Raw genomic sequence first — 16,227 nt, forward strand, 5'->3', positions numbered from 1 at the left:
TATAATAATTATTTAAATTTTTTGGTATTATTACAGTTTTTAATATCAATTGGCAGATCATTATATTCTCTAATTCCTTCGTAGTATATACTTTTTTTTTATCGAGTTCGGATCTCACTACCGGCAAGTAAAAGTTGTTATTGTGTCTTGTTTGATAGCTACGGACCTCTCTATTTAGTCTGGCACGTTCACTTAGGTAATTCGGCAGGTTTCCCAACTTTATGATGCGTATAAACTTCAAAGTGTAGTAAGTCATGTTCTGTTTTACAACTAAGCCAGTTTAAGCTGTCTAGTAAATCTTTAATTGGGGTATCATACCGGTTTCTTAATATGAAACGCATAATTTTGTTTTGCTTAATTTGTAGCCTGGATATTTGCGAATCAGCTAATGCGAATAGGATTGTAAGACAGTAAATGAAATGCGGTTTGATAATGGATCTATAGACCAGTATTTTGTATTGCATACTAATATGCTTGCATGATCAAAACATGAACCCTATTTTTTTGGAAATTTTCCTTTCAATGTATTTTAGATGTTCATCAAATTTTAATTTGTCATCTATAATTATTCCCAGGTATTTTATTCGGCTTACTCTTTCTATAGGGGTATTTGCTATTTTTAGCGAAACATTATCATATGTCGGGGTTGATTCGCGCGTCTCTCTGGAAAGTCTGCTTTCCTTTACTGCGAGATAAGACTTTGTCGCCACTTTGTAGATGGGGTTGGAGGCCTGTTTACGTTTTTATTTAAGAAGACTTACTATTCTAACCCCCAGACGGTCAGGGGGTTAGAATATACCCGCGGTAGGTATGCCTGTCGTAAGAGACGACTAAAATACCAGATTCAAGGGGTTGTGTGGCGCAACCTTTTCAGGTTGCCAGCGCAATACATAGCTTCTCCAAACCCAATTGTCAACCTCACCTTCGAGCGACGAATCCCGTTTCACTAACAGAAGAGGCTCTGGCGACCCCAAGCTCTTCATGGAACTTGGGGTGGGGAGGGAGGGATGACCTGAAGGTTTAATGTGGCCATATAAATCGTTCCCGAGATGGTCGGGCTAGCACCTTAATGGAGCTCTGTTACCGGAGCGTACCGGATCTGTATCCGGCAAAGGACCATCACATCGATAACACTCCCCAAAGCCTTCGGGGAGTACCCTTATCGCTACAACAACAACAACAACAGTGCCGCAGGATAGAGGGCCAAGTCGCTAGAAATTTGGAACTTCCTTTAAGGCTACACTTTCTGTGATTATCTGAATATGTATACCCACAACTGGTTATAAAAAATTTGATACCATTTAAACTCAGTCCGTCTTTCTTCCGATTATGCCAAAAAGTGCTAAAAATAAATGGTCACGCGGCATAACAAATATGCTTACCAGCAATGCATTGTTTTTGTAAATTTTTCCAAAAACTAGGGGAAACAAATAACGAACATTCGATACTGCAGCGCTTTTATTTAGGGCGATGCAATAAAGATGAATGTCAAAAACAAAAAAGGGGTGAAGGTAAAACCAACGTAGTCGAGCAAGGGCACTTGCATGTTAACAATGCAGCTGCAGAAGGAGAACGTCAAGTCACCTCACGGGGCATTGCGGTTGTAAAGGATATAAAAACAACAATTAAAATAAATAAGTGTCGGGCATAAGCGGAAAATCACAATTCAAAGATTTATTTGCCCGAAAAAAGGAAAAAACAAAAACTTTTTGTGAGAAACGTTCAAAGTTCATGAGAAGTAATTTAAATCCTTTGGTTACTACGTACAGAAATCACTCATATTGATGGATAGAGTTTGAAAGGTGGTAATTAATTGTAGCTGGTTTACACGGAGTGGATTCAATTCAATAATAATAATTGTGGCCTTCATGTAGTAAACCTCTTTTCACGAAGTATACTCACAACAATCCCCCAGCGGGTAAGGGGCTTAGAATATACGCGCAGCAGGTATGCCTGTCGTAAGAGACGACTAAAATACCCAACATAGCTTCTCCAACCTAATTGTCAACCTCGCCTTCGAGCAGCGAATCCCGTTTCAGTAACAGACGAGGCTCTGGCGACCCCATGGAACTTGGTGTGGGGAGGGAGGGATGGCCTGAAGGTTTAATGTGGCCATTTAAATCGTTCCCGAGATGGTAGCACCTTAATGGTGCTGTGTTACCGGAGCGTACCGGATGTTTGCGCCTAATTGGCATCTCTATATGTAATCATATCAAACGTCAATTAGTGGCATTGGCAACACTGACTGTCAGCTGTCAATGGCTACTTCCGATTATTCTTAAAGTAATTAAACAAAGAAAAACAAGTGCAAGTGTTTTTTATAATCGGCTATAATCCTCGCGTAAGTAAACCTTACAACCCGCAACCCGCATTTTAACGCTAACATTTTGGTCCTTCGAGCCGGATCGCGCAATATTTCCGCGAAATACAGTGTTGCTTTAATTTTATAAGTTTCATAAAAACCCGAAAATAAAAAATGTCTTCGTTGACGCTTGCGGTCGATGCAGAGGCTGCAACCACATATTTGCAATTGCTAGAGGAGCAGTGGGAACGTTTCTGCAAAGCACAAGAAGAAGTGGAGTTTTCGTGTGGCGACGAAAACACAGCAGCAGAAGAGCAGGCACGAATTCAAGGTGAGGAGTGGTATTTGATCGCTAAATCAAATTTTAAGCGCATTCTTGCGCCACAAAAGCAACCAACCCCTACAGTAACTCCGACTGCACTTGCACGCATGCCGCTACCGAAGCTGCAATTACCATTCTTTAGTGGCGATCCAACAAAATGGATCATTTTTCATGACGCATTATGTTCACTAGTAAATTCCAATGCAAGTTTGTCGGACGGACAGAAGTTGCAATACTTGCGCGATTGTTTAAATGGTGAAGCATTGGAATTAGTGAAGCTTGGGATATGCTGACAGCACGCTATAAAGTTATGCGTATCATAGTGGACAGCCATATAAAAGCATTATCATCGATCGAAAAGGCATCGAAAGACTCCGCAAAAGCAATTAAACACGTTTTAAATTTAACATTTCAGCACGTTGTTGCGCTACGTGCCCTCAAACGCCCGGTTGAATTTTGGGACGATTGGCTTGTCCATTTGACTGTTTCGAAATTAGCCTATGAAACGCGAAAACAGTGGGAATTATCGCTTGTAGCCGACGATGTGCCATCGTTTACATCGCTTCGTGATTTTTTGGAAACGCGAACCCGCTCTTTGGAGATGGTGCCCGCTGCCGCAAACGCACGTACAACTGCAAAGAACGGTTTGCATACAACATGCAACCAATTAGTACCAAAAAATCATCCATCATCAAAAACCGCTAAAACCACATCGTGTACATACTGCAAAGGTGAGCATCGAATCTACACTTGCGAAAAATTCAACCAACTCGACGCGAGAGCCAAGCTATCCACAATCAAATCAGATGGTGCATGTCTAAACTGCCTTAGTAAAGGACATGTTTTCGCTAACTGCCGCAGCTCGTCATCGTGCCGCATATGCCAACGCCGCCACCACACGCTTCTTCATGCTGGTCTCAATACAAAGGAGGCAGCTCCTGCTATGCAAAATTCCGTCCAAAACAACGTAACGTCGCACTACGCCGATGCTGAGCGCGTAGTATTACTAGCTACTGCTGACATTTTATTGCAAGATAACTCCGGCCGCTGGCAGCCAGCCAGGGCACTGTTCGACAACGGCTCACATGCTTCGTTCATCACGGAGCCCTGCGTTCAACGACTTCGTTTACCACGAAATACGTCATCAGCTTGCGTCACGGGTATTGGATCCGTACAAAGAGGTCGCACAAAGGGTGAGGTTAAGTTATCCATAGCGCCAAAGTCACTAAACTCTAAATTTCACGTGAGTACGCTTATTTTATCTAAAATTACTAACGACCTACCAACAAACGCCTTGTCCGAATCACGGTGGCCGCATGTCAGTGGCTCACCGCTTGCTGACCCTAACTATTTCAAACCTGGTCCGATAGATGTCTTGATTGGCATGGACGAAATGGGCAAGTTTTTACTCGACGGCCTAAAAAAGGGTGAAAATGGCACTCCGATGGCACAGAACACCGTGTTTGGGTGGGTGCTGTTTGGGAACGCGACTCCCTCACAAATAAAACCCCGGATAATCTCAACGCATTATTGTAATACGCAACTTACTGACCTCCTCACTAAGTTTTGGGAGCTGGAAGAGCTACCACCTAGAAAGTTTTACACGCCCGAAGAGTTATATTGTGAGAAGTTATTCGACGATACAACACAGCGCGCAACTGACGGCCGATTTATTGTACGTTTACCGCTAAAACCCGAGGTGTTGATTTGTGAGTCGCGTAACGCAGCCGTTCGGGCATTGTGGCGAATATAAAGCAGGTTCGCCACCAACAAAGACCTTCACGAAGAGTACTGCAAATTTATGAAGGAGCTTCTTGACTTGGGTCATATGGAGCTAGCTACTCCAACAACGCAAACCGCATACTATATGCCACATCACGCCGTGGTAAAAGAAACAAGTTTCACTACTAAGCTTTGGGTCGTATTCAACGCGTCAATTAAGACGGGACGTCGACTATCAACGCATTGTATGGCGTGAGCATTCATCGCAGCCAATACGCGACTATCGTCTATTAAGGGTTACCTATGGGGTAGCATCCGCTTCTCATCTCGCTGTCAAATCGTTGCATCGCGCGGCACAACAAGCTGGCGCGTTATATCAAAATATCGCAAATATCGTTACGTCAGATTTTTACATGGATGACTTGCTCTCCGGCTCCGACTCTTTCCAAGAACTGACAGCGCTTCAACGTAACATCTCACACGTCTTATCTCAGTGTGGACTCGAGCTCCGGAAGTGGGCAACAAATTGCAAGCCATTGAGACAACAGATGCCGCATGTGTCTACACAGGTGTCCCATCTCTTGGCTGATGGAAGCGATATCCGAACTCTAGGATGTATTTGGCACACGGATAACGACTCTCTTGCGATAGCCTTCAATATAGAGCCACTCCAGTGCGAAATAACAAAACGCATTTTTCTCTCCGATACCAGCAAGATTTTCGACCCTCTCGGTCTCATATCTCCATGCACCATTCGCACAAAAAGTTGGTTGCAAAGAGTTTGGCGTTGTAATGTCGATTGGGATGAGTTAGTTCCGCCTGAGATAGCTACAGATTGGTTAACCCATAGAAAGGAGCTGGCCATGCTTTCATCGCTCAAGCTAAATCGCTGGCTTGGTACTAGTCCAAACGCCGACGCAGAGTTCCATGTTTTCAATGACGCATCAGAGGTTGCCTATGCAGCCGCTATCTACTGCCGCAATCAGTCATCGGACGACGAGATAAACGTCGTGCTCATTGCTGCGAAAACTAAAGTAGCTCCGCTAAAAACAACTTCGTTACCTCGTCTGGAACTCTGCGCAGCTCATCTAGGCGCTAAACTCGTCCGCCTAATTCAACAAAGTTTTGATCACAAACTTGAAAAGCTGTACGCGTGGTCAGATTCAAAGATAACGTTGGCATGGCTGCAATCAAATCCAAATCGTTGGGCAACGTTCATTGCAAATCGTGTAGCCGATGTACAAGAAGTCTTGCCGTCATCGCATTGGAGACACGTCATCTCAGAGCATAACCCTGCAGATTGCGCTTCTCGGGGTCTCACACATGCACAGCTCCTCGATCACCGCTTATGGTGGCAGGGACCACACTGGTTATCCGAAACCGATCGTTTTTGGACGCAGCACATAATGAAACATACTACGAATTTGGAACTGAAATCAATCAAAGCTAGTTCTCATGTAATGCAAACGCACAAAGATTGGGATTTACTAACGAAATTTCACTCTTACAACAAACTCAAACGAGTGACCGCACATATACTTCGCTTCATAAACAACGCTCGCATATCTGATCAGAAGTCGAGTGCACACGAACGGCTGTCCGGACCGTTAACATGCTCTGAAATTCGCAAAGCCGAATTATCTTTGGTAAGGTATTCCCAAGCTAACGATTTCCAACAAGAAATTTCTAATTGCAGGCCAGGGAAGCGAATACCGATACGTAGTAGCCTCGTTCGTCATCAGCCGTTTTTAGACGACGCAGGTATTTTACGAGTAGGAGGTCGAATTAAGAACGCATCGTGCACGAACGATATAAAACATCCGATTATTTTGCCTAAAAATTCACCGCTCGCTAAAGCAATAGCCGCTGAAACTCACATCGGTATGTTGCACGCTGGCCCGCAAATGATGCAAGATGTTATATAACGTAAATTTTGGATCCCTGGCATTCGCAATTTAGTTCAGGGTACATACCGCCATTGCGTACGATGCAAACGCTTGAACCGCAAACCGCTACAGCAGCAGATGTCCGATCTACCACCTAGTACGCGATGCTTCCTTCAAAGTGCGTTCGATTTTGCCGGCCCATATAACGTAAAATTTACTCATGGTAGAGGCGCGAAATCAATAAAGGCGTACATTTGCTCATTTATATGTATGAGCACAGGCGCCATGCACCTAGAATTGGCCGGAGACCTCACGTATGCAAGCTTTATCGCCGCATTCAAACGTTTCACCAACCGAAGAGGACATTGTCAGCATATGTTCTCCGACAATGGCACGAACTTTGTCGTTGCCGAAAGGGAGCTACCTGCCGCGTTTGAAAGGTGCGTTAACGATGACAAGTTGGCATCTTACTTCGCCAACAGCCAAGTCACCTGGCATTATAACCCTCCAAGCGCTCCACACATGGGCGGCTATTGGGAGGCTGGAATTAAGTGCATAAAGCATCATTTAAAACGCGTACTAGACTCCGCGTTACTATCTTACCAAGAGTTTTCAACAGTCCTAACCTAGGTGGAAGCATGCGTCAATTCTCGACCACTCTGCTGGATACCTTCTGACATACAAGACTTCGAAGTGCTAACACCTGGGCACTTTATCATCGGCGAACCAATAAAGGGGTTACCGGAGCTTGACACAGAACCTTTCAAGGGCAACCTTCATCAGCGGTGGCAAGCAATCACAGCAATAAGGCAGCACTTCTGGAAGCGATGGCGAGACGAATATCTCGCGAATCTTCAGCGACGATCGAAATGGGTTCGTCCAACGCAAAACCTACAACGAGATGATGTCGTAGTTATACACGACAACAACGTTCCGCCCACTAAATGGAAACTTGGTCGAGTTCTCGACAGCTATACCGGCTCAGATGATCGCGTACGAATTGTCAACCTACGAACATCCGAAGGAGAGCTGCTAAGACCTATTGCGAAGCTATCATTATTACCAACAAAAACAGACATTTTTTCACTTTGGATTTTATTGATGTAAACCTTAAATATTTTGTACCTTTTTCTAATTTTGAACGGTCGTTCAAGGCGGCCGGCATGTTTGCGCCTAATTGGCATCTCTATATGTAATCATATCAAACGTCAATTAGTGGCATGGGCAGCACTGACTGTCAGCTGTCAGTGGCTACTTCCGATTATTCTTAAAGTAATTAAACAAAGAAAAACAAGTGCAAGTGTTTTTTATAACCCGCATTTTAACGCTAACACCCTATCTGTATCCGTCAATGGACCATCACATCGATAACACTACCCAAAGCCTTCGGGGAGTAACCTTATCGCTACAACAACTAAAATACCCAAATGATTCAACGGATTGTGTAGCGCAACCCTTTCAAGGGGTTGCCAGTGCAATTTTTATCTTCTCCAACCCAATTATCAACATCACCTTCCCGTGGTGGCGAATAATGTTTCCTTAGCAGCTGAGGCTCTGGCGACCCTAAGTTACATGGAACCAGAAGGTTCAATGTTGTCTTATTTAATCGTTCCCGAGATGACCAAGCTTGTACCTTAATGGTGCTTGTTACCGGATCTATATCCATTAGCATCGACAACACTCCGCAAAACCTTCGGGGAGTGTCTTTATCGCAACAACATCAGGACTAGTATTAAAAAATTGGCTCTATAACCCTCGACAAAAGCCTGCCAACATCGACTACACGTCATTACATCTCTCCTCCCACCAACTACATCCATCAGGAGTTGGGGTTCGCCAGAGCTTCGGCTGTTAATGTATATGTGTGTATATGGTAGGTAGGTGAGGTAGAAGAAGCTATATATTGCGCTGGCAACCCCTTGAGAGGGTTGCGCTACACAACCCCTTGAATCAATTTGGAATTTTAGTCGCCTTTTAGGACAGGCATACATACCGCGGGTATATTCAAAGCCCCATAACCCGCTGGTTGGCAAAGCACCCCATCTGGCAATACGATACCCAATGTTCTGTCAAGTCAAGAGATCACGCTCCCTAAAATATGCCACCATCATCCAGACGACTGCACAACAGTCTTAATCTATCTGGCAATAGCCGACAGAGTATCCCCCAGAAACAGTTGGACACTACATGCGCTATTCGCTATACCGACTGGTATTAAAGGCAACTACTTAGGCCCTAGAAACGGTTTAAACAAACGGTTTAATCAACCCTTGCTCTAACAGCTACTGCGGTTCAAACCACTTCGTGGAATCAATGAATTTAACTAATGCCCTAATGTCGAGCCTGGAGACCTCCGCGAGATCAGTTAAAAATGGTAGACCGAAAGCGGCCAACCTTCTTTTGCTCAGTGCCGGACAGTGGCACAGCAGGTGCTGCACGCTTTCCTCCTCCTCAATACATCTGCAGCTGCGGCAATAATCGTGCGATACGACGCCCATCATGGCGGCGTGAGTACCTATCAAGCAGTGACCGGTAAGAACCCTTATCAGGGTCGAAAGTTCTGATTTATTCAGGTTCAAGAGAGTGTTAGTGCGATCTTTATCATAGGATGGCCACACCAACTTTGGTGTCTCGCATGTAGGAAGCGCTGACCAGAGCATATTCGCCCTACCTATAGTGTTCGTGCTCCCACGGAACTTAAAAGAGCCCATTAGTATACCTACCGAGTCATTTTCAGGAAGGATGTGGGCGGTCGTACCTTTCCTAGCCAGCTCGTCAGCTACACAGTTGCCTTCAATACCCCTGTGACAAGGTACCTATACAAGGCTAATCCTGACTTTCTGGGCCATCTCATTAAGTGATCTGCGGCATTCAGTGATCGACTTTGTGTTGTCGACACTTAAGTTTAAGGGCTTTAGCGCCTGGCTGTCCGAGGAAAGGTAAAAGAAAACAGGTATAATTTGTTTTCACATCAATTTTATGCAAAGGTTAAACTTTGTGCCGCATTGCGGATAATGCCAAAGCACTTTATTTTTTCGTCAGAACTTATTGAAATACAAAAATGTCTATGTATGTATGTGCATATTTAAAAATACTTATCGACAATAGCTTAGCATAGATCTATTTTAGATGATTATCGTACCATATAAAAGGCATCACCATGTCTTTCTTTGTTTCTTTAATACATTCCTACAGGTATCCAAAATGGCAACGCTCTTGGCATCTTCTGTCTCTATCAATAGATCATCAATGCTAAGCAATTCAAAACTTTTAACAATCGGTTTACAATTCTTAAAAGCTATGGCTGCACAATATTTCGGATGTAGTAAATGTTCTTCAAAATACCAATCATGCATTGGCATATCATTACAGCGAAGTATTGTGCCTGTCAATGGTAAACCGCCTACAGCCAAGGCACGCGTCACATCCACGGTGAAACAAATTTTCTGCAAATCAATTGTTACACCCACACCGAGCTCCTTAACATAAGCCTCTTTAAGACACCAGTGACGCATGAATGCTTGCAGTTGATCCATCTCATTGTGATGTGAGCGTTTAATATAACGCCATTCATTCTCAGCAAATTTATTTCGCATAATACGAAAGAATTCTGCTAATGATCGTCCACCGCTATATTCGATTTTCATAACATCGACACCAACACCAAATCGTGTTGTAGAGGATGCTGTAATGTTCTCGTCTTCTTCGACAGCGACTTGTGCAGTAATACCCGCAAACACCACAAACCTGCCTTGGTGTGACACATTGAATGCAAGTTGTTGTTGACTGTGAGTTTCATGTTCCGCTTGCAGCCAATAAGGTTTTCCACGTATATCGCGTGCGAATTTTACATCCTCATATTTTACTCCACTATTTGTGCTAACAAACTTTCGCATTAACAATCGTCCCACCAGCGATGAGAGATAATCATCAAGAAAATGGAATTTCAGCAAACGAACACGTTCCTCCGGTTGGATGACTGCCAAAGCTTGCGCTAACTGTTGCAGTGTTGGTGACCAGCTGCCCAAATCAACGGCCCAGCGTGTGCATTTATGCTTAACCATTGCATATAATTTGGTTAATTAATTGTGCTGGTTTGCTCTATTTTGCACAAAAAAAAATATTTTGTGGAAAAATAATTCATCTATTTGGAATGTAAATATTTATTTCTAATTTTTGTTATAAACAGTAGATCCAATAAGAATTGTCAAAAGACTAAAATATGCACAAAACAAAATACGAAAAGTGAGCAGAGAGCCGAGCCGAGAGAGCGCGATTTGACAATTTGAGCAGCGGTAGTGCTGCCAAGTCATAGTAAAAGTGAATAATACATGGAAATACCGTAAAGAGGCGAGATTTATAATTAGTTGCTGGAGTTTACTTTTCTGGAATAAATCAACGTTTTTTGATCCGAGCCGTGTAATAATTTACAACAGTGGTCAACTGCTAATACACCGCTTTCAAGGGATTAATAAGCGCAATACGAACTTTATAGCTTTACGGCTTCCGCAACCCAATTGTCTACCTCACCTAACCTAGGGGAATCCTGTCAAACATATTTAGCTGGCGAGGCTCCTGAGACCCAAAGCTCCTCATGAAACTATAGGGTGGGGCGGAATGGCCAAGATAGTTCAATGTGTTCAAATTAAATCGTTCCCGAGATGGTCGGGCTGGTGCTTGTGGTAATTCTATACGACAGTATGACACTGCTAATACGCGTCCAAAAATATCGAAATAGGCGTCAAAAGACGCGTATTAATCTCGAAAACAATAATCCGAAACCGGAAAATAAAAATTTTATATCTGTCCGGAGATATTTGCAGTTGAAGTTGGCGCTTTTCATGTGGTTGTTGTAATATTGTACCCACAAAAAAAATTGTGAACGCAGAAGGACATCACCGTGGCGGTGATATGAATGATAGCTTTTGGTCGGAAAAAATCCCGAGTCGCTCCGGTACTAGAGGTTTACGCCGATCACTTTATCGGCGGTGGCGGCGTAGACTATTATATACCGGCGGCGTTGGTGGCGCGCCGGTGTTCTTACTTTAAAAGCTTAATTTTTCTATTTAAAAAAATAAAATTTAGGAAAGGTTTTGTTTATATGTATTTAAGGAAATCAACGTGTTGGCAATTTCGGAAAGATCCGGGGGTTTTGCATCAAAATCTCGCAGACCGTTCGAACATTTTCAGGAGTAGCTCCTTGCGAAGGGATTGTCCCTCGTTCGCTTGCTCCAGAGAGGCTTCGAACCTAACCCCGGTCTTTGGAATTGGTACTGCTGCGTCTGCTGAAAAGAAATAGAGATACATAAAATAGTCACACTTTTGCCTGTATATTTCGTGCAAAGCGTAGTTTCACCTAGGGTTAACTCCTAATAATCGTCGCGTACACAATTTCTTTAAATCATTTGTCGCTCCTTGGCGGTCACGTATAAAGGCGACTTAGGGTTGCTATTAATGGTCTATTAATACTCATGACTCTCGTGGCACAGGGCGCCTCCAGTTTTTTCGGCTGTTTTTAAGAGCTACAATTCCCGATGTGCGAACAGTAGGAATCCCACCACCAGTCGCTACCACGCCTCCTGAGCCTCACACCATATGCCAGTACAAAAGCTATAGGACTGCGACTTCGAACTCATACCTTCGTCGACGTCACTTTCCTAGAAACTCTAGGTGTAGCTCCGAAGACTTTCCAATGGATGCTTTTGTCGCGCTATGCTGCCGAGCTACACCAGAGAAACACCTTGAAACGTTAGGGATTGACTATTCGGCCAAGGATGCCGCCCTCGAAATCATAAGCAGTCTAAGTGGATGTCATTGCGACATGGGTGAAAATCGTATAATCCTCGGCGCATATACATAATTAAAATTTTACAAGGACCCTGGATAAAATTTTTAAAATGTAGACCAACGATTGCAGGCGTTTGTGTTCACAACATTGATTTCAATAGTCTTCGTTAAATTAAATTTAGAATGAAAGTCGACGGATTTTAAGTTGAAAGTTGTTAACTACTGTTTTCCGGCCTTACGATATAGGAGCTCATTATAGATGACCGCGTAGCTTCAGTTTTCAGACAAGTTCGACTGTCCACTACGTTAGGGTAGTATCACACACGGTCATTAGTTCCACTGTCTTGGGAAAGCTTTTGCTTCACCACTTTGGGTGTTCTTGCGAAGGACAAAGCCTCACCTGGTAGATATATGTGCCTACGTATTCACATTTGTAAAAGGAGCCGTAACGTGTAGGTGATATTTAAACTTGGTTGATAGGCTATAATCAATGTGATTCACTCCAAGGGACTAGTTTTGGATAGGGCCGCCAACTTTAGGAAATGTCAAACCGGGAGACTTGGGTGTTGAAGGATGAAGTGCGAAAATCAAAATTAACATTTCAGACGCTATTGTAGAGTTTCGCAAATAAACAACAGATGTTTGAATGCAAGACTTTGTGATTTTTCAAACACTTCTCATAAGTACATATATCCTCAATTTAAGTATGAGGTAAGAATAATTTCAAAGGAGTGTTTATGCCCCTAGAACCTACCAAAGGCTTTTGCATCACTGATTTCGCTTATTCTTGAAGACAATTTAAAAACATGTTCGCCTTGGGTCATTTATTTGAATTAATTGTTCGTTATTCATTTTTTCAAAAATGCAAAGTGAGCATATAAATTTATTATATAACTTGTCTTTTAGTGTTTTGTTTTAATAACTTGCTGAATTGGGTGATGCAAAGTCCGTGTTAAGCTGACATCGAAAGCGCCGTTATTTTAAATAACTTTTGAATAGTTATAAAGAGTTAAATTTCGCAATTAGTTTCTTATAACTGGCAGTGATGCGCATCCGTTGATATCACTTTCGACCATATCCGACCAATTTTCGACATGAACAATAAATGGCCTAAACAGTCTTAAACGAGTAGAAAATATAGTAACGCCCCGGACGCCGCGCCGATATTTTTGTCATTCGGCGGCGGTGTGCGAAAAACGACCAAAATCGGCGGCGGCGGCGGCGTTTATCGGCGGCGTATATCTCTATCCGGTACATAGAACCGACTGCCTTCGGAAACAAATTTGCAGCTAGCCTGTCATCAGCATGGCTTTAGAAACCTTCATAGCACCACCACCGCGCTGAATGCCATTAGCACCCAGATAAATCGCGGTTTAAATCAAAACCCCCACCATAGATCAGTACTCGTTGCGCTAGACCTGTCAAAAGCTCTTGATACGGTAAACCATGGCACGTTACTGCAAGACCTGGAAGGGTCTACCCTTCCCCCCAAGTCTTAAAAGGTGGACCGCAAATTATCTGGGTGGTCAGCGGGCATCGGTGCAATTTAGGAACGCAACATCCAAACCAAGAAGAATGAAACGAGGGGTGCCACAGGGTGGTGTCCTATCCCCACTTTTGTTTAATTTCTACATATCAAAGCTACCTACCTTCGCCACCAGATGGAGTCACTATCATTTCATACGCCGATGACTGCACAATAATGGCCACAGGCCCAGGCCCACAGATCGATGAGGTTTGCGACAAAATAAACGGATACCTCCCTGATCGCTCCAGATTTTTCGCCTTGCGAAACCTGACATTATCACCGACTAAATCATCGGCGACCTTATTTACAACATGGACGTCCCAGATGTCGACCATTTTGAACGTCCACGTCAATGGCACTACGCTACCGACTGTCTTACACCCCAAAATCTTGGGTGTGACGTTTAATCAGGATCTACATTTTGGTGAGCATGCAGCCGCAATTGCATCGAAAATCCAGAGTCACAATAAAATCCCCAAATCTCCTGCTGGGAGTACTTGGGGTAAAGATAAACAAATGATCATTACCACTTACAAAGCAATTGGTCAGCTGATTGCATGCTACGCGTCCCCGATATGGTCGCAAAGCCTAAAGACTACTCCCTGGAAAAAGATACATGCCTGTCAAAATACCGCCCTCAGAACCGCCACGGTTGTTCTTCTTATGTCCCCAGAACACCATCTACACAATAAGATGAGAATACTCTCCATTAGGGAGAGAAATGAAGTGCTAACCGAACAGTTCCTGTTGAATACTCAGAAACCTGGGCACCCCAACAGACATATGATTGATGAGCCTACACCGCCCAGGGGCTTAAGAAGTCATCTCCGTAAGCATTGTGAGGAAATACGGCACCTGAGAACACAGCCGTATGAAACTAAAAAACACAAGCAAGTCCTCAGTGAACTGCACAGCCAGGCGTCGGACCGCTATGCCAGGAATTGCCCCGTGAATCCTGTACTCAAAGAACAATACCCAAAACTAACAGAAGAGGAACGCACTCTCCCTAGGGAAACGCGAGTCACTCTAGCTCAACTTCGGTCTGGATACTGTAACAGGTTAAACTCTTACCTATCCAAAATCAACCCCGGCATACAAAACATATGTCCTGCTTATAATGTGTCCCAACATGACACCAACCATCTCTTTAACTGTATTGTGGAACCAACGCCTCTAAAACCCCTCTCATTATGGTCCACCCTGTTGAAACAGCAAGTTTCCTTGGACTCCCGTTAGAGGATATTGATGACGTCGCACCTATTGAATAGGGCGAAGCACTGCTACAACAACAACAGCAGAGCATAAAACAAAACTTTTGCTTTTGTCAAGAGATATGTGCCAAAGTTTAAAATTTTATTTAAAATAAAGTTCAAATTACACAAGTATACAGGGTTTTGGATCTAGGCAATTAAAAGTGGTCTTTTAGACAATTTGTGACGCTAAATCCGATTATTCATTCCTTTTTTTAAGATTGATTCTAGTTTTTAATACAGTCAATAAATTCATTTTTAAAGATTTTTGTCAAATAATATTCATTTTATTAACTTAAAAGTAACAAATCGGAAATGAAGATTGGTATTGTTTAGTATCTGTTTCGTGTATTAGAGTCCAACAGTAGTCGCTCATCACGCTCTACAAGTCACTTATCGTATCCGTCCTGCAGAAGCATGGACCATGACATCAGATGAGACACCTCTGAGAGTGTTCGAGAGAAAACTTCTTCGAAAGGTTTACGAACTTCTACGCATTGGCGAAGGCGTGTAGGCTGTACGAGCTTTACGCAGACATCAACATTATTCAGTAAATAAGAACACAGCGTATACGCTGACTAGGCTATGTTAAGCGAATGAAAGATGATGATGCTCCGGCTAAAAAAATATTTTTATCGGAGCCCGCCTATGAAAACGGAAGAATAGGGCGGCACCTACTCCGCAGTGGAAAGCGAAATAAATTCCTTTGGTATTACCAATTTGCGACAGTTAGCAGAGTGAAGAAGCGAGTGACACCCCTTTCTGGACTGCCATAATCTGTTAAACGGTTGATCGCAAATTAAGTAAGTAAGACAATAAAATACCTTGTGAATTGCCCAAAAGTATACTAATACTTAAAAGATTATTCTATGTTATGCTTGGTTTTTACTAGGTCAAACCAAAACCTTGGTAATTTCAATAAAAACGGTATGTTCAATAAATACAACGCCGTATGTTTTAACTCCAAACGACAGTTTGCCAACTAGTGTTCCATCAATAGATAATGCGACAGCGAGCAAAACAATAGAAAATATTAAAACGGGTTTTGAAATAAATAATACAAAAATGTATCTTAGGTTTTCACCACACACTGCTTTATCGACTTCCAGTCAGTGACCGGCGTTAATGGCAGTCATTTTGACCTAATGGAAAACAAAATTTAGTGCTGGCGAACTGTAAAAATCATTGCCAGTGTCATTGAAATTGAAAATCCTGTCATTATTCACAAGCCTCCACATAAAACAAGCTATAAAGTGTCAGATTTTTGGATGAAACCAAAAACAAAACATCGACTCAAAGTGAGCCACCCTAATATAAAAATTAAAATGCAAACAAAACTATACTAATTCAGAGTAACAGCGCAAATAATAAAATACAATAACAAAACATATTTTAAATTAAAAAACACATATATCTATCTATCTACATAT

At 42.8% G+C, this 16,227-nt stretch overlaps 2 protein-coding genes across 5 annotated transcripts in view; both read right to left on the bottom strand.

Moving 5' to 3' along the window:
• The window catches only part of Nrx-IV (neurexin-4), a 75,515-nt gene that overhangs the window by 37,027 nt on the left and 22,261 nt on the right, over positions 1-16,227 (bottom strand). The window lies entirely within an intron of this gene.
• Positions 9,209-10,432, bottom strand: LOC137254582 (L-aminoadipate-semialdehyde dehydrogenase-phosphopantetheinyl transferase). The gene has a single exon (XM_067792365.1). The coding sequence runs from the start codon at positions 10,294-10,296 to the stop codon at positions 9,388-9,390; it is 909 nt and encodes a 302-aa protein (XP_067648466.1). The 5' UTR covers positions 10,297-10,432; the 3' UTR covers positions 9,209-9,387.

This window comes from Eurosta solidaginis, chromosome 5, assembly GCF_040869045.1.
Source record: "Eurosta solidaginis isolate ZX-2024a chromosome 5, ASM4086904v1, whole genome shotgun sequence".
Taxonomy (NCBI): domain Eukaryota; kingdom Metazoa; phylum Arthropoda; class Insecta; order Diptera; family Tephritidae; genus Eurosta; species Eurosta solidaginis.

Excerpts from the sequence above, each read along its gene's own strand:
- LOC137254582 (XM_067792365.1), bottom strand. The coding sequence starts at position 10,296 with ATGGTTAAGCATAAATGCACACGCTGGGCCGTTGATTTGGGCAGCTGG.